Source organism: Corvus hawaiiensis, chromosome 7, assembly GCF_020740725.1.
Source record: "Corvus hawaiiensis isolate bCorHaw1 chromosome 7, bCorHaw1.pri.cur, whole genome shotgun sequence".
NCBI classification, from domain to species: Eukaryota; Metazoa; Chordata; class Aves; order Passeriformes; family Corvidae; genus Corvus; species Corvus hawaiiensis.
Genome location: NC_063219.1, coordinates 17,734,830 through 17,753,420, shown reverse-complemented (window position 1 = coordinate 17,753,420; position 18,591 = coordinate 17,734,830). Strand labels below are relative to the sequence as shown.

At 40.8% G+C, this 18,591-nt stretch overlaps 1 protein-coding gene across 1 annotated transcript in view; it reads left to right on the top strand.

Moving 5' to 3' along the window:
• The first annotated feature begins 7,297 nt into the window (after positions 1-7,297).
• AGPS (alkylglycerone phosphate synthase) overlaps positions 7,298-18,591 on the top strand; it is a 53,249-nt gene continuing 41,955 nt past the window's right edge. Inside the window, exon 1 of the mRNA XM_048309109.1 lies at positions 7,298-7,504. Within this exon, the coding sequence (XP_048165066.1) occupies positions 7,311-7,504 (194 nt within the window). The 5' untranslated portion in view covers positions 7,298-7,310. The remainder of the gene's footprint in view (positions 7,505-18,591) is intronic.

Here is an 18,591-nt window from a genome sequence, read left to right as displayed (position 1 = left end):
GGCCAAACTAGAAGGAATTGCAGGAAACTTTGGGGGAACAGACTAAGAAGGAACTGAATATCACCCAAGGCTGAAAAAAGATACAAGTACAGGGCATGGGAGAAAGTATCTTAAAGTAGCTTAGTGCATAGACTTCAAATCGGCAGAACATCAGGACTCAGCCTAACCCATTTCCCCTCATCAGACCTTAAATGACAGTGATAATCTTCACTCTTAGCTGTGTGTTAAAACACTATGGATCTGATTTAGAAAAGGATATGGGTGCCTGCATATATCAGAACACATACAGATGCTTCAGCGTAGTTGCAAACTGCCTTCCATTTTCACAAAGCACCTGGAAAATCAGATGTTTGTAAAATTCCCTCTTATTAATTATATAGTCTTGACTTTCCATTAGTGGCTACCTTTACAGGACAATTTTATTACTGTGTGGGAGATAATGATCACGTAACATGATATGATATGATATGATATGATATGATATGATATGATATGATACAAGAATTATTGAGACAGGCTTAATCTAAGCTGTGGATGTTTTATTCTGTTTTGCCATCTAGTTGCCTCAAGATCATGAAAACCTATTGTTTTAAGCAAGGGAAAAGACACTGTTTCACATGAGAAGTGATCAAACCAATGGTACTCTGTGAAGGGAACGCTAGAAGTAGAATCAAACACTTCAAACACAACACACACAGGTGTGTTTTGTTCGTTTTAAAGAGTCACATAATTATTTGTCAGCTTCCATTTGCATGGTCTATTCAAACACTCTGCCTATCCCAAACATGATGTTTGCACAATTACGTTGCTCAGTTGTGTGTCTGATGTTGCATACCTTGGTATTCCCCAGAGCATACTTAAGAACTGTCTTAAAATGTAATAAACACTAGAAGAAATTGTTCCTTCTCTTTAAAGCCTGAGGAAGGACTTGCAATAGCTGATTTGTTTCTTAAGCTGCCTTGCTATCTGATCCAGGAAAGGATTTTTGTGAGTCAGCTACAACAGTTAAGTGTTACAGTTTTAATTGAAATATGTCAAACATTTCTGCTAAGTTATCTAATAAATGTCCCTATTCCAGCAGTAAACAACTCTGTAATAAGATTCAGTCAAGAACTGTACAAATACACTAGGCTTTTCATCAACACCCTTTTCATATTTTAATTAAACACATAAAAATTCAACTGACTTAAACTGCATTCAAGCACAATCAGCAATCTTCACATCCTTGTATTTAGCCTCCTCCTGAGATGCTGTTCTTACCCAGAAATTGTAGAGCTCTTGTCATACTTTTAATCTTCTCAAAAGGATATACAAGGATTGAGTTTCTAAGTAAAACACAAGCAACATTCTCTTCCACAATACAGTTTATGTGTTATATACCTTTAGGAGTAACAACAGTTATTAGAATCAATATGTCTAGGGACACAAACAAGGAAAATACAGAATTAAGCAAATGTCATTATTAGGTAATTTCTTCTTTCTCCTCTAAATTTTGAGAAATTCCAGCAGACTGGGAGAATTTTAATGTAAAAAAATTTAGTGCATCAAACTACATGATTAGACTGGATTATTTAGCAAAATTTTGTAATATAATCTATTTTCTAGTATGGAGAACTGAGAATAGTCATGAGATTAAGTCACCAAGACAAAATGCAGTTGTACAGGAGTTGCAACAGCCAGGAAACTATAGAGGCAAAGAGTTTCTACAGAAGCTCCCTTGTCATGCTGGGCAGCTACATTTCACTTTAACTGTCAGCTCTCTTAAGGAAGGGTATGGGGAGAAAGTTTTAGGGCAGTAAAAGAGAGTGTGCACTTGAGCTCCTTTGGGATATGCACCTTGAAATGTCTGTAAAGGTCAAATTATGCTTAATTTCACTGACCAAGCCACGAGAAGCCATATGTGGCAACTATATTTGGTTTTACAGAACTGCCTCAAAAAGTAAGTATGAAAGCTTTTTCTCTTGACACACTTTCGACATACATTGTGGAAGAGTTGAAACTGGGCAGGGCTATACATCTCTATCTAGAGTTTTCTAGGAAGCTTGTCTCTCTTCCCTTAGTTATTTGGATGCAGCAGCACTGTCATTACAGCAGAATGAAGAAGGTGAAATGAGTTCACTGTGCACCTGCAAAGTATGTACATTGATAAACACATCTGCCACTATTGCTACCAGTGACAGAGCACAACTGGTTTGACTACCAGAAGTAATCGGAAGAAACAGAGATGCATCTCCTTCAGTTTGCAGAGGCCAGCTTTGAACTGAGAGATGCACAAACTCAGCTGTGCATACAGCTAACAATTTAGCAAGTATTTTTCTTTCGTGCAAAATTGGTGTACAGAAAATTCAGGTCTGGAATTACTAAATACATAGATAGTAAAAATATATTGCTAATAACTCTGCCTTAGAGCACCAGTGGAAGGCTTAGTGAAGTCACAGCAGTTTCACTGAGGATTCCATATGCATTTTTAAATATACTATGGACAAGGAACTAATACTTGATTCTCAGTGATCATCCCTCGTTCATACAGATACAGACTTACTTTTAAGTTCTAGCATTTCAGGTCATCTTGTAGACTGAAAGCTGAAATAGTAGAGTTTCTTTCATACTCTCTCTCTTTAACAGGAGAGAGTTGACCATCATGTACAAAAACATCTGCATTTTTTGAAGGTTTAAAGAGAGAACATACTGCCCACTAACATTTTCCATATAAAAAAGGTCAGCTTCCAGTTGGAGATCCCTAAATTGGAGGTTTCATTCACGGCCCATGTGCTCTCTTATAATTTTTTCCCTATTATCACTCCTATCCTTGTGTAACCTTTCAAATCCAGGATGATCCTTGCCAATGGCTTGAGGTCCTGCAGGCTTCTCCCTAGCTCTAAGCTCTGAGACCTGAGCCTTTCTTCTTCTGTGGCACTGAGGCCAACAGACTGAGCTCATAGTGAGTGCCATAAGATGGTAGTGGATGGATGGATGGATTGACAGATGGATGCAGTGCCTTTTCCGAGGGACTCTGCTGACATTATAAAAGTGGCACAATGCCTAAGTAGGTCTTAGAGAAATTGGCTACTTCAGGAAAACTTCTTGGCCCATTCCATATCAACAAAACTCCTCCCAGAGCATGAATTACTTGGTGTTGAATGACATGTTCATGAATGTGTGTAGGCTTGTTTTTTATTTCTTTTCCTCTGGTGAAAAAATGACTAATCCAGAGGTTATCTCAAGGGCTTATGCCTTTTTCCCTCTTTTATTGCCTCAACAGCTTCTTCTGAGTCCATGATTCAGCTGTCGATGTCCCACACCCATCTGATACCCAGGGCAGCCAAAACCCCACCTCTTCTGTAGGTGGTGTATAGGGGTACAGAACAAAAAGGTGTTCTAATTCATTAGTGTCAATCACATCTTAATAGTGGTTGAACTGGAGGAAGCAAGAACATCTGAAACATGCCTTATTCAATAGGTGTTTCCTTCTGTTTAAACCTTGCAAGTAACACCATGAAATGAAGAGTCTTGAAAAAATTACTTTCTACTTTTTTATTTTTCTAGAAAGCAAAGGCTTCTTTATGTCTATTTTATCAATGCCTGGTATTATGATAATCTTCTGTTGCCTTCAGAAGCAGCAAGGTGAATTAAGAATTGTAGCTCAAAGCTGTGTTACTTTATAATTAAAAATAAACAAAAAAATCCTGGAACTTTTTCTGCTATTTAGTCAGTAAAGGAATAGCAGGACATGTACTACAGCACCGCATTTCCTGCCGGGACTGGGAACTTTCTCACGGTTCAATAAAACTTCTTTGAAATGTTTCAAAATTCTTACTACAGTTTAGGTTGAACACTGTACTTCACCTTCTCTCCCAGATGGATGTACAGCTGCAATTTCCCATCACTTAATTTTCTGCATCTGATACCTACATCTCAGGGGCTCTCATGCTATATTAGGTGATTCTCTACAATCCATTGCAGAACTCTACTCAAGGCAAGAAGATTTGTCAGAAGAGTCTTTTCTTTCCACAGCCTGTGTGCAGGTTGCCTAGGAGTGTACTGTTTGTCCTGAGCAGCCTGTTCCCTCCATGGTCTCCCATGAGACCTCTGCATAATAGAACTTCATAACCTTGTTATGAAGACCTCTCTGAAAGTTTAAAGTAGTTTGGCAACTTTGCTTTGTATTACACTGTAAACTGGCTTTAAAACTATGTTTCTTGAAAATGCCAATGCACAGAATTCTGGAAATGCAGGCCTTTGATGACATGAGATGTCACATTGAGCTAGAATCTCACTTATGCTTGCAAATGCACCCAGTTTTGTGGGAAGGACAGCTCATGGAATGGCAAAGGCTGCTGCTTTGGCTCAACAACAATTAGAATACTTCCAACTACTGCATTGTAGATCTGCTGGTATTTTTACTGATATAAGTTCTCTTCAGTGTCACAACATACTACTTTTAAAATCGTGTTTCCTAAGTTTTCTTCTCAGCACTACTGCTCACCAGAATGAATTATATGATTAAATTAGGTAGAGTTTTTGAAAATATGCCAGTGGTTCACTTCAGGCAAATGAGAAACAGTGACCTAACCATCTGACAGCACATTATGTTACTGTTTTTATGACGATTGCCATCCTTCCAAGGGAAGCAGGGATTGCCTGCAGACCACTCATAGGAGCTTAGCATTCCTATTGTAAGAAAAGACCACTCACACAAAAACAAGGTGTGACTTAGCTACTCCTCTGCTTTGCAAAAGACAAGGCTCTCAATAGTTACCAAACCATATCACCGTGTCTCTACCATCCCCAGTTAAATCGTTGTCCACATGCATACTTAAAAATTAATTTGGAACTTTTTTGAGAAATAACTTGTGAGGTGGTGACAAATATTGCTTATCAGATTCTACTTGAGGTCAATTTTTTACTGTGAACCTCTACAACTAGGACCAAATAAATGACCAATGGGCTCATTATTGTTCCTTACAAGTGACTGTGATACAAAGAAACATCTGAGTGGATTTAGTATCTCTTTCCCAAGCGTTCAGCAGTGTGGAAAGTTTTAGATAACTGTGACTGAAAGTCCCCCCAGCTATATCCAGAACTCCAGTAAACAATGTGAATGGAAATTCAGTCGAGATCTGTGTTTGTTCCCTACAGACTGCCTCTGCAGAAGCAGACAGCTAAATGTGGATATGCATGAGTTAATCCAGAAACTTGTATACAAATTATTCACAGGGGGAAAATTTAACTCCATAACCAAACTATCAAACTGCCAGAACAGCTGTTTATGTTGCACTAATAACAGAAACCTAACTTAAGGCTGAGATCCCATTGCAACTAGTGCAATCACTGCCCCAGGAAAATTGCAGACTATTTTCTAGTCAAAGTACACAGAGGGCATAAAATCAATTAACAATGGTGAGAATAAAAGGAAAACAAATAGGAATAACACCTGGGTAGCTGTTATGTACCCCTTCTCATCAGTAGGCCTTACTGGGATTGGTCCTATTTATAAATAGTATATTTATCTTCAGACCAGTCTCTCTAGGGAGATACTGTAATCCTTGGTTTATAAATGGGGAGTTATGATTCAAAGAAGCACCAATATTGCATGTGAGGTAAGGAACTGAACCCAAGTCTCACTGCTTGTGCAGTACATACAGCTCCCTGGAGGACTTCCTGCAAATTGCTTAGTTAATGGAAAGGTACCATGTTGAAGTATCATGGGAGAAACAGGTCCCTGAAAGAGATTTGAAAGAGGGTAAGAGTTTTATGAATTTTCGTGGGATTTTATTTCACATATGTAGCAAACATCTGAGGAAGAAATGAACAAATAAATCAACAATGATAGACAAAATGTCATGGTGAAAGTATCGGTCATCACATAGATCCCAGCAATCCACTTCGGAACTTCCAAAAAGCTGGTCGGTGCCAGTCAGTGGCAAAAACCTGATCATGAAAGTAGCTCCTGTGTTACAACTGAGTAGGTTTCAACAGTGTGAGATACTTCATGTCACAGAAGAAAAGTTGGAATTAATCTGAGCAGGTCATCTAGCCCATCACCTTGCCCTGAGCAGAACTGCTTATAATGATATGTCTGATAGACGTATGTTGTCTGTTCTTAACGCTGTCTAATGAAGGTGACTTTGTTCTCTACTTAGGCAGACTACAACAGTTTTTCATTTTCAGTGCCATTAGAAAGTAGTCTAATGCTAATGCTGAAGTTATGTCTTGCAGTTTGAGCTCATTACTTCTCACCAACCTAGCTGAGACACGAAGGGCAGATTGATTGCTTCCTTTCACTCCATAGCAGTCTTTTACATATTTGAAGACTGATAACCTATCTTCCTTAGTCTTTTGTAAGGGACTCAGTTTGTTAAGCTTTTTTTTCATTCCTGATGGAAAAAACCCCTCTTATCATCTGTTCTACTTTAAATTTTTTCCAGTTCCCACATCCTTCCCTGAGTGGGACTCCAAAGCTTTCTGGTGCATCAAGGCAAATTCATAGTAGAAGAAAGCACCTGGGGTTGCATCAAATCTGTATCTCCCCTTAAATCCCAGTTCCTTTCCCTCTTCAAAGTGATGCTACAAGGTGAATCCTAGATGTTCCCACAGGGCCCAAATATGGTCAGGATTGACAGTTTTCGCAAGGATTGGCCCAATGATGGCTGTCCCAGATACAGAAGGGGATGCACTCCCAGCACTCAGTCAGCATTCATTTCGTGGTGCGGGTTTCCAGGGGGAGCAGATCACCGGGACCTGGATGCTCCCTTCTAGGACAGCCGAGTTGCACAGCCAGAGGCGCCTGGCTCAGATGCACTCACTCACCAGGGCCTTGTGTCCCTGTCAACAGCGACGATAGAATCTCTAACACCTGCAGGACTATGTGCCACCTCACCGACCTATTTCTTAAGTAACCCGCCTATGCTATTGCCATTAATCAGCATTTCATCATTAACTTAGGCAATCCTCATCTCTAAAGGATATCTTTGTGTTCTCTCAAGTTTGTTCAGCGACCCAGAGGGGCTATAATTACAGCACCAGGTGCGGGAAATCTCTAATAAACGCCTTCTCTCTCCCTCTCTCTGACTTGCCCCCCAAGCCCAGCCCTGCCGAGGCAGGAGGCTCCGGCAACACGCGCGGAGCGGGCCGGGGCAGCGGGGGAACGGCAGCGGGGGAACGGCAGCGGGGGAACGGCAGCGAGCGGCCCCGGGTCGCGGGGCGGGGGGGGCGGGCGGTGCCGCCGGGCCCGCGCGGGGAGCGCCGGGCGGCGCCTTCCGCCCGCGCGCCCTCTCACCCGGCGGCGGTCGCGGCACAACGCGGAAGCGATGGCGGCCGCGGCCGGGGAGGCAGCGGGAGGCGGCGGCGGCTCCCCGTCCTCCGCCCGGCGGCGGCTGCGCATCATCTCCGGGCACCTCCGGGGCTCGCCTCAGGCCCCCGGGCGGGGAGCGCTCTCCCCGAGCCCCTGCAAGGCGCAGGGCGGCTCCGCCGGGCCGGCCTCCGGCTCCATCCCGAAGAAGCGGTGGGTGCGGGCGGGGGTCCCCGCGGGCCGCGCCGGCGGGGCCGGGCCGGGCCGGGCGGTGTGCCGGAGCGCGGGGCCGTGGGTGCGGGCCGGGGCCGGGGCCGCCCGCGCTGCCCACAGCGCTCTCTTCCCGCCCGGGGACAGGCGCGGGCCGGCGGGGCCCGGAGGCCCCGCGTGGGGTCTGCGGGAGGAGCGGGGCTCCGGCGGGGCGGGAAGGAGCGGCGGGGAGGAGGATGAGGCACGTCCCAGTCGCGGGGGAAGTGCTGAAGCCATTCATCGCTGTAGGGACTGGAGGAAACCAAAAGAAGGTGTCTTCAGCCTTTTACCTGTTTCTGTAGTAAGTGGGATGGTGTTAAAGTGGAAAGTCGTTTATGGTCACCTTAGTCACTTCTTTAGATGTGATGAAGAAGTTTTGGTTTTGTAAAATACTTTGAAGCTGCTCTAATGGGGAATGCAGCACGTGTAAAGAGCAAGGTCTGTGTCTAGTCTCTCGGTCCTCCCCTGTTCACAGAAACCTTCAGCTGACGTGAATGCTGGCAAAGTGTGCTCATACGTTAGGCTCTAACAAAAGTTTCTTAGAAATGAATAATTTTAGAGATATGAGCTACTTTTTCTGGTTTTTACTGTCTGTAGTAAGGTGTCTCAGGTCACACGACACCAAGGGAAGATGAACAGTCAAATTCTCTAATTCGAAGTTATTTCATTGGCTCTTGGATTTGTTTTTATTCTATAGCTTTTAAAAATGCTACGATTATGATACCATTATGTAGTTTCATGTAATTTATTATCATGAGGCCCCCTTTCTGCTGGGGTGGACTTGTGTTAGTTTTGTGACTTTCTTATACTGCTCCCCCTTTCTCAGACATGGATTTTCTATATGTGTGTTGGCTTGCTATCTTAGAGGAGCATTTTAAGGCTTAGGTTGTAGACAGCCTCCTGTTCTCTCTTGAGCTGTGGACGGGGACTAGTTTGTTTGTGCATGGGGGCACTCCAGAGGCAGACCGGGCAAGCAGTGAATAGAAGAGCTGTTCCTCCTTTGAGAAAAATCCATTCAGCCCATGCTTTGCACTCAACCTTTTCAAAAAGAGAGCAAGAAGCAGCCTCAATTCTCCTAACAGGCAATTTGTGGCCTATGGTCACAAGCTGAACTTGCCTGCTTTGGGAGGACTGGAATGTCATGCACATGTAGTCAGCTGTGAACAGCTTTGAAAGCTTTTAGTTCTCGTTGAGGGGAATTTGATGCTTGTGCAGGAGATGTATCAAACAGTGCTGCTCGCTGGGACAAATGGGTTGTTCTGAAGTTGTTGCCTTCCATACTGAGTTTTGCTTTGGTTTGAATCTAGGAAGAAATCACTGTTTCTGGAAAAATATCAGCTTAGCTAGTTTTAAGGGATTTATTTTAAATGGATCGCTGTGTAATTCCTACAGCTAATTATTGCATCCATGAAGAGCAGGAGAAACAAACTTCAGTGCAGATGCATGTGACCTGTTTCTTTCTCTGTGGAAACAGAGGCTTAGGGAACTTAACATCTGTACTTCTACAGGTTATTGACGTTGCTCTCCCCTATTAGGATTTGCTGTAGGATCATAATGGTTTACTGTTTTTACTCTAAATAACTTGATCTGGACTCAAAAATTTTCTGTGGGGGTGTAAAGGAGTTGCTGGAAAGCTTATTCTGCACCAGAGGTACAACATTCTTGCTATACTTAGAGCCCAGCCTTTTTGTATGTGTAGAAACAAGAAAAACTTAAAGGCAGCTTTATCTCTGTCTTAAGGTTCTGTCTGAACATCTGAGATATGTTTGAAACATGCTTAAGATGCTGCATGTGAAAACTCTGATACTTCAGTATAGCTAGGATATGGGGATCTTGGTCGAGCTTGTGTTTGAGGATAATACCCAGGTTTTGGAGTGATGGCAGAGAAAGACAGTTCTGTTGCCTACACTGGTTTGGAGGGGGCAAGTGAGTCGTGTTCTAGTGACACTCATCTAATCTGGAGCTGATTTTTATATATGAGACCGAGAAGGTTGATGGGAAAATCTAGTAAAAATAACTGACCTAGAGACAGTGCATGCCTTTTACCAGTAATATTAGGACGATACAAACCTGGATGCTATTTTCTTGTAGTCTGTTGAATCCTGAGTCAGCTCTTCTGCCTCTTTTGAACTATTATAATTTTTCCTAGCAAAGCCGTAGCCAAAGTACCTTAAGCAAAATTTTTGTTCTTTACACCTGTTGCATCTTTCCTGTAGTGTTTAAATAGTGGCAAAGCTATAGACACTGCTTTAGCAGATTTAGGTGCACTCTCCTGATGTTGCATTTCTTCTGCAAAGTAGATGGCTTTCTTTGATTAAAAACCCCTTTGTAGTACTTTAGATCTGTGATCACAGAAGTTTTTTTCTGGCTGCTTTTCTAACAGTCAGTAGACAGTGGCCTCTAGAAACATGGCTTTCTTGTTGATAGTTCAAAGACCAAACTGTTAAAGATCTTACCTAGACATTTCTCACCAGCGAGGGGAGGATGGAGAGTATGTGGTATTGACTGAAAGTCTGTAGGTCTCATCCAACTCTTCTTGTTTCCAAATAAAAATGCCTCTGAAGACTGAGCAATGTATTTGCATATTGATGTGTTTAAGTATCGTAATACACTTTGTGCTTTTTCAAATTATAGCTATTGAGGTGGGAAAATTCCTCAAAAGACAAGCAACTATCTATTTGTCTGAGTATCCTGTTGAGGGAAATCTTAGGTACGGTAAGAGTAGAGAGATGTTATTTCTCAGTGGCATTCCCGGCTTGAATGTAATATTTTAATTGAGTGTTGCAGTGAAAGATGGGAATCATAGTTACACAATGTGTGTTGAAGCCTTAACATGATGATAGGTGTGCTGAAAAGGTTGATAAAACAATTGAACTAGAAAATAACTGTTCCTTGAAATTACATTTCCCATCTTTTTATGTTATGCTGTTGACTTTTGTTGACTGGTAAGCTCACTCTGCTGATGAGTTAAAAACTTACTTAATCTTCAGAATAACTGTATGTACATGAAGTATTCAACTTGTACTGCTTTGGAAGCAGTCAGGTGCTACAACTTTCTAGAATAGAGTTGTCCCAGAGTAACTGCTAGGTGTGCTAGAAAGTAAGAGTGCCTCAGAGGTGGAGCCTGCACTGATGCTGATGTCATCAAAATCACTTGTATATTATAACTTATTCAAATCAAACTTTAAACAATTTGGGTTTTGTTAAAAGGGATAATGATTTAGTTCAGCTAAATATTGACTCAGTAGCTTGTAGGCTTAAAATTTATTCTGTCCTGGAGCAAAAGAAAGCAGGACAGGATCTCCTGATTATCCTGTCTCTCTGTGGAGAAGCTGCTTTCCTAGGGGATGAAGAGAGGCTTGTGCATATCTTTTAATTATTGTGGGCATACTGTTACATGGGGTAAACTAAGGGATGACTGTGTAGCCAGCTGACTGTGTGTCGAGTTCACAGGCAGGTTGTTCAGAGTAATGTGTTAATGTTAACCTTCTTCATATACACACTTGCAATTCTTGCTGTAGTTGCTGCTAACAGTTATGATTTTATTATGCAGCAGCATTAATTAACTCCTAAAGAATTGGTACTACTTGAATACAACAAGTGTCTTCAGAGAGGCTTTGTATCTTACCTGCAATACTCAGAGTGATCTTTATAATAAAGACTTCATCCTTTAGAGAACAGTGCTTAAGCAACACTTCGTGCTAAACTGTATCCTGGTGTAGCTGACTTCTGAGTTTAAAGTGATGAAAACTTAGGGTGAAGAAGGAAAGAACCGGTGCCATTACACCAGTCTTAAGAAATCAGAAGAGTAAGAACCTGTTGCATTGAGGAAGGTGTGGCAGTTCACAGGCGGTTCTGTGATTTCATCAAAGCAATTAAATGTTAGTCAAAGTTAATACTTGAAGTAGAGGAACAGATAAAGAAGATTCTCTCATGGAAATATTAACATGAAAAAAGATGTCATAATCTGATGGTAAAAGTGACTTCATATGCAACAGCAATTCCTGTCTAACTTGTAGGTCCAAGTAGTTGCACATCAGGAAGATGAAGTGTAGGAAATCTATCAGAATTTAAGTAATACAATATTTATTGTTAGATCATTTGATACCAAGTAAGCCAAACTGGATATATTCATTAGCTAAATTTTATTAGAAAAAGAACCTAGGTAAAAGTGTGAAGTATTTGATATGTGAAGCTTAATATAGATTATTATATGAAAGCAAGTAGCAGTTTATGGCAAAAACTGAAAGACTTTAGTAGTTCAGCTGCTTAATATCTACTGAGATCTGAACTGTTATGTACAAGAAAATGAATGTGTATATAGCTGTTTATTTAAACTTGATGTGTTTATTTAAACTGAATAGAATTAGAGTAATCTGATAATGCAATAGACTAAAGTAATTACTTGAACTAGAAGCTACTTGGAGCTGAAGTAAAGTAAGGAGATCAGTAGTGCAGCAGATTGCAGTCAACTAGACTTTCCTGAAGTGTTACTGTACCTCTTTGTAGAAAATAAATAATGTGGAGTATTAAAAATCAGTTGCAGGTTGAATGTGATGGACAAGCATAATGCCTCTGTAGTGTTGTTATATCCAGAACTGGGTTGTTTTGTGCAAGTCTTTGGGGTAGGCCAGAAAGCTTCCTTGAGCAATTATCTCATATTTGCTACAGAGCATGCTAAAAGATTCTCTGTGGGATGGGTAAAACAGTGTTGTCCAGGAACTGAACTTACGTGCGCAGATAAATGGCAGACTGTTGATTCCGTCATTAAGTTATTTCTTTTAAGACAGCAAAGCAGGTTTCCTGGTTTTGCAAGCTTTCAGAAAATACTTCTCAAAGGATTGATGTCTTTGTGCTGTTTCATTTACTGCCTGGAAGTAGCCATGTGTGTGTGTTTTGTAGTAGAGCAGTCTCTTCAAAGATAAAAGTGAAACTGGTGTCAGCTGAAGTAGTAGGTGGAATAGAGAGAGCTTCTAGTAAAGTATTCTGTTGCATAAGAATCGTCATTTGGCCAAGTGTGTACTGAGAAGAATGATGATAATGTCTTGGCTTTCCTCGATCTTTAATTTGCCCTAATTGACTTTATTTACTATGGAAGAACACTAGAGAAACACTAATTTCCTTATTCCTTGGGGCTTTGTTTATTACAGTGTGGTGAAATGAAGAGTAATGAAATAGTCAAGGCTAAGAACTTGTGTAAGGAAAGTGAACACTTGTTTTATCAGAATAGTTTAAAGAAAAGCACTCTACTTATGGGTATCTAAACTCTTGATGTCTTATGCCTAAAATCTGGTTGTCTGCATTTGCTGCTTACTGTAGATTTAAACTGTAAATATGAGCCCGGGTTTGTGTTGTCATATCAGATATTCAGCAAACAGAATAGCGACTGATTCGGTGTATGGGCAGCTGCAGGGGCTTAGCTGAAAGTGTGGGCTACAGAACCTGAATGTGTCTAAGGTTATAAAACACATTATTTGACTTCAGACTTGAGAACAATTATATTAGGTTTCCTGCAGGGAAGGTCTTCCAAGAGGGAAAGAGTATAAGAGTGACAAACGCAGGAGATACTCTCTGCCTGCAGTATGGCGTTCCTCTCCAGATAAATGATGCTTTCACAAAGCAGTTCTTGAAGCAATTCCTTGGGCTACATGTTCTTTCTTTATTTCAGGCACCTGATACTAATTTACTACTGGCTTCAGAATCACTCTGTAGTGTTGCTTACTTGGTTGAGAAGTGTGACTGTATAATCTGAACAGAGATACTGCTCCAGGGGAGAGGGAGAGTGATCTTCTGGTACCACCTGTGGAAAGGGTTCTGAATTTCCAGCTGTTGGGCTGGGTTGGTAACCCAAAGTCCAACTGAGGTAGGCTCTGAGGAGTTGTTCTTTGGGTAATGTCTTGTTATAACACCTTACCACACCAGACTGCCTCAGTATTACTGCACCCATGCACTGAGTTTTGCAAGAACTCTACAACTTGCAAGACTGTTACATTAGGCAAATATTGGTGCTTAAGCTCGTGGGGTAGCCCTTAAAACTGCCACTTTAAACTGATTTCCAAGAATCTGCTGGTTCTTCCATTGTGCAACAGAAGTGCCTGTGAGTATTTTATGTGTATGTGATTTTAATGCTGAGCATCCGCTGGTGATTGAATTGTTATTGTGAGGAAACTGATGGGAGCATCTGGGCTTTGCTCCACCTGAGTCACGTTTCTCCAGCTGGGTTGAACTGCACCTTCATCTTGCTTCTCCAAAGAAGCCTTGGCTATCTGTGGGAGATGCTGTGCTTATCCTTCAGCTTCCTAAGGGAGAGATGAGAACTTTTTCATCCAGTCACTCTGACAGTCACTAAAACCTGAGATTTGAACAGTGCTGGCAGGTACAGTTTCGTTGAAATAGTGTAATCCAAAGGCCTCTGCCTGCCCAGCTGAGTGACTGGATGATTTGGGAGCACTAGTTTAGCTGATGGGCCAGGAGCCACCCTCCTGCCCCCCTGACTGTAAAAATCCTTATTCAGTGAGTCAAACTAGTATTTCAGTGTTAGGCATTGTAATGAAAGTGGCGTATTTAAATTCGCTTAAACTAGTTGCACTGTGTTAATCTATTGTCACTGCTTCCATGGTAACTTGTTTCCTTTCAGGCAGTATAATTCTCTGTGTGTATATATAAACATTAAAAACCTTAAGCAAGGTTTGATTTATACTACTTCATATATTTCAGTAGTGAATTTCTATATCTTAAGTTACAAGGCAAGAAAGAACTGGTTAGTTTCTACTATTTCTGGCTAAAATATTCCACGTTTCTGTCAAAAATGAGATAGTTAATGAGCTTGATATTTTGTTGAAGCCAATGTACTTAATAGGAAAGGTGTTTTTAAAGTAGACAGTTTGGGTACAATACTGAATAACATTTAGTTTAAATTGAGAATAGTATCAAATGTTGGTGAGATTCTTGGTTATGAGTATTCTTGGAAAGGAGTCTGGGAAGAAAAACAGAAGGGTGTAAAAATTATATCTTGCTACACATACAACACGTGTAGCATGAGCATGTCACTTGACTAAGTCAAACTAAGCAGCTTTTTTTTTCATAATGGGACATGAAACTTCCTAACATATTTTGATGTATTCAGATATTATACAGGGTATTCAGGTTGTTTTTTTTTTTTTAGTTATTTTAACATTTAGCAACCAAATTCTTAACTTTTTGAAGAATGAGGATAGAAGCTATTACTGCAAGGGTAATTTTGTTTCAGATGGTACAAAATGTTGATGTGTTAGCAGATACATAATTTGTAAAAGTTTAGGTATAATGAAGGTACATATTAGTTGCGTATCAACCGGTAGCTGAAGTCTTCAGAGACAGCACTGAATACACTGGGTACTTTTACAGGGAGGAAGCTTTTAATGTGTGCTTAAGTCTGCAGATGGTCAGCAGTTCTTTCTGCCCTTTATATTCATCTGGCATATGAGCTTAACACTGAGGTACTGGGAATGAAAAATTTGGGAAATGCAGAAGGTTGCATCGATTGCTCAGTTGCAGCTTGGATCATTCTTGAGAGCCAAGGTAAACACGGTGCCTGATGCTAATCTGGCAGGCAGCTCTAATTGCTGCACCAGGGCATTAGAGGGCAGTGGGAGTGCTGTGCTGGAGCTGGGCTGTGAAAAGTGTTTTCTAAGGAACGGTGACTGTACAAATAATGCTGTCCAGGGGCAGTATGAAAATGCCAAGGGAGGAATGCTGTTAAAACACTTAAAAGACTTTTTTCCCTTGCTTGCCTTCTATTTCTTATTATGCTGTCAAATCGCAGTTTTGATTTCCAAATGAGAGCTAGAAAGACAGGGAAATGCAGAGCCAGTGTGTGTTACAGTGTATTTCCCTTGCTTGAGGGAGCTGGGGTAGTGAGCCAGACCTAGGGAAGAGCAGCACACTGCCCTGGCTTCATCTGGCAGAGCTGCTTGCAGGTGGGCTGAATAAGATGTCAACTAATGTGTAACATTCTTCCAAAAAGTTCAGTCTTGAATTATATGAATATGACATTGTTATTGCCTCTGTAGTCATGGAGGCTTGGAGATCTCCTCTGGGTGTCTTCTGCTTTCCTCTCTGCTGAGGGTAATTCTCTTGAGTCTTGAGGTTCACCTGCTCTTGCTTATGAAGAACATACCTTTCAAGTGGTAATGCAAGAAGATCTGAACAGCTTGGTCTTCTTGCAGGCTGTGTGATACAAATCGGAACTGCATGATCAGCCTTTCTTTTAAAATCTGGCCTCTTTAGGCTTCACTTTTTTTAGGGAGCCATATGCAGTATTTCCTCTGACTTGTTCTTGGCATGTAGGCATGAAGTGCTAGAAACTGCAGTATGTAAATCAAACCACAGTTCTTAAACTGGCAGTATTCTGGTGTGGTGGAACAAAAGAAAGAATAACTGTAAGATGACTCATTCCAAAAACAGCCCTTCCTGTCTCCAGATAGAAAGATCAGACTTGCTCAGTATAGTTTTGAATATAAAAATTAGGTGCTTAAGTTTCTTGTTCTGGTGTTTACCTGCCACAAGATATAATACTGCCTATTGTGTGTGGTGGTGTGAAATCTCCTGCCTTTGTGTTACAAGGTAGCCAAGATGTTTGAGTCAGCTATTCTTCTACAAGCATGCAAACTGTTACTTTAGATTTTAATTAAATTATTATCATCATGCCAATGACAGGAGATATGTTGTCTGACAGAGCAAAGCTTTGTGTACTTAATTTTATTCAGGAATAGGTCAGCCAGAAAATAAACTCTTAGGAGTTAAAACTCTTAAACTCTGTTTTGTATTTTAGAGCCTGATCAAAGTGCCAGGTAGTTTAACACCAGCCTAGGAAATCAGGCCTTTAGAACAGGCAAGCAAATGGGAATGCGCTAGTGTAACAGAAAAACCTCGTATCTGGGTCTGTCTTTTTGTCCTTAATTAATAGTACCTCCCCATGATTTTGTGGGAAGTATCTGTCTGTACTGACACCAGGACTAATGATAGTTTCAAACCTGGCCATCATCAGTTTATCTCATGTCACCAGTTTCTTTAGAGCCTGGCCTTTTGTGTCTTGCTCTGATTGTCTCCAGCTTTGCAGCTAGTTTCTCTAGCCTCTTTCATGCATCATGGTTGTCATCTTTATTTTGGCACTGCCTTGCAAGAGGACTTCCCTCTCTAACTTAGAGGGGAAGCTGTTTGAGCCTTCTTCAGTTTTGCTTAGTAATATCAAGTCTGTTCTGACTTTACAAGATTTAACAAACTACAGAGGTCAGGTATATAGAAATACTGCATTTAGTCAGCAGAGGGAGAAATCTTGCATTGAGGAGGACTGCAGTGATTGGGATTTGAATGGAACATTTAGTTAAAAAAAATCACTTGAGTTGGCCAATTCTGTGTCACCTTGTTCTCAGCTGGGAACAGCTCCATTGTGTATGACTTAGTTTCTTTGTGGAAGTTCGTATAAATATATGCAGCATTTATAAATATACATATATAGAAATAAGGGTAAAAATGGGCAAGTCTGCATAACATGCTTTAAGAACCCTTTTTAATAATCTGTCACAATAGCACAAGGCATTCCCATGCTATGGAACATGAGTGAATCCTTGTCCTTTCCTGTGTGAACTCTACATGTGTAAAGGTCAGAGAGAGGAAGGAGCCCAAGGGGCTTCTCTGTCTGGACAGCTCTGCTCAGTTTAATTTTTGGCTGAAATTTTAGAATCGATTATTCAGTATGGAAGGGCAACCTAGACTGGCTGTTTCACAAAATTGTATAGTCTCATTTCAGTACTCAGGAACTGATAATGTTTACTTTAAGTGCCAGATTTGTCAAAGGCTGGTTAGAATGTCTGAATCCAGCAACTGTAATGAAATACGTGACCATGGCTTTTTTCCATTTGATTAATTAAAACCTTGCATACATGCAGTTTGAAGAAAATAGATTTTGTTTAACCCAAGGCTGTTGAATTACAGCACTGATAGTATGTCAGCAGTCTGTGTTAATATTATCTTTATAATGAAAACCTTTGGTAATCAATCATCATATGGTTATCTTGTATGTAATGTTGGAGCTGAAAGTGATTGAGGTAGTGCTTTCTCTGAATCACGAGGTCTTTTTGAAATGGCCACCCCGATCATCTTACTTTTAGGCTGGCAAAGAGTAAGAGCTACATTCACTGTATATGGGGCAGGGAGGTAAATGATCCTTTGACAGACTTCATTGAGATGCATTTCTTTTAACTAAAATTCAGTTTCTAGGATAGTAATTTCATTTGTAGTATAAATAAATAAGCAAACTTTTAAAGCAAAGCTAGATTAATGTGTAATTATTATTAGTGTGTTGCTGTTATTCCCCAAAGAACAGCGAATCACGACACAAGTCCAGGTTGCAAGGTATGGCCTCATTTAATCACCCATAACCTTTATAGCATGGCTCTTGAAAGAGAAATTACATGATTGGCCTATTGGCCCACCACCTCCCGAGGTGATGGGTTGAGCAGTAAGACACCCAAATACTATTCTCACAAAACTGAAAACAATTCTCACAACAACCCGCAGGTGCAACCAAGGTGCAGAAATGGTTTACATTCTTACAAACTGTTGTCCATCCAGTTCTCACGAGAATGAAAGCTTTCACAGAGAAGCTGTGAGTAGCTGGATTTCTCTAACTGCTTTCTTATGAGAAAGGAAAGTTTCACAGGAAAATTCCTCTGTTAGGCCCTGCTAGCATCTACATTAGTGTATTTCTTAAGCCTTAAATATACTTACATTGATACAGTTCTGATGACTTTATCATAGTTAGGACATCCTCTGATATGGTTGTGCTTAAGATTTTTCCATTTTCTGCTTGTATTTTGGCAGTTGTGAGTTTGAGTTTTATATATTTATAATTTTATGCTATCACATTCTGGTTGTATTTGATATGTTATTCCTGCACTTCTTGGGGTTTTGTTGTTTATGACTTTCAGTCCAAATGTGTCTCAAAGTGCCTCATCAACTGAATGTTAAGAATGCTGTGGGATTGCAGTAGTGATGACAAGCAACTAAAA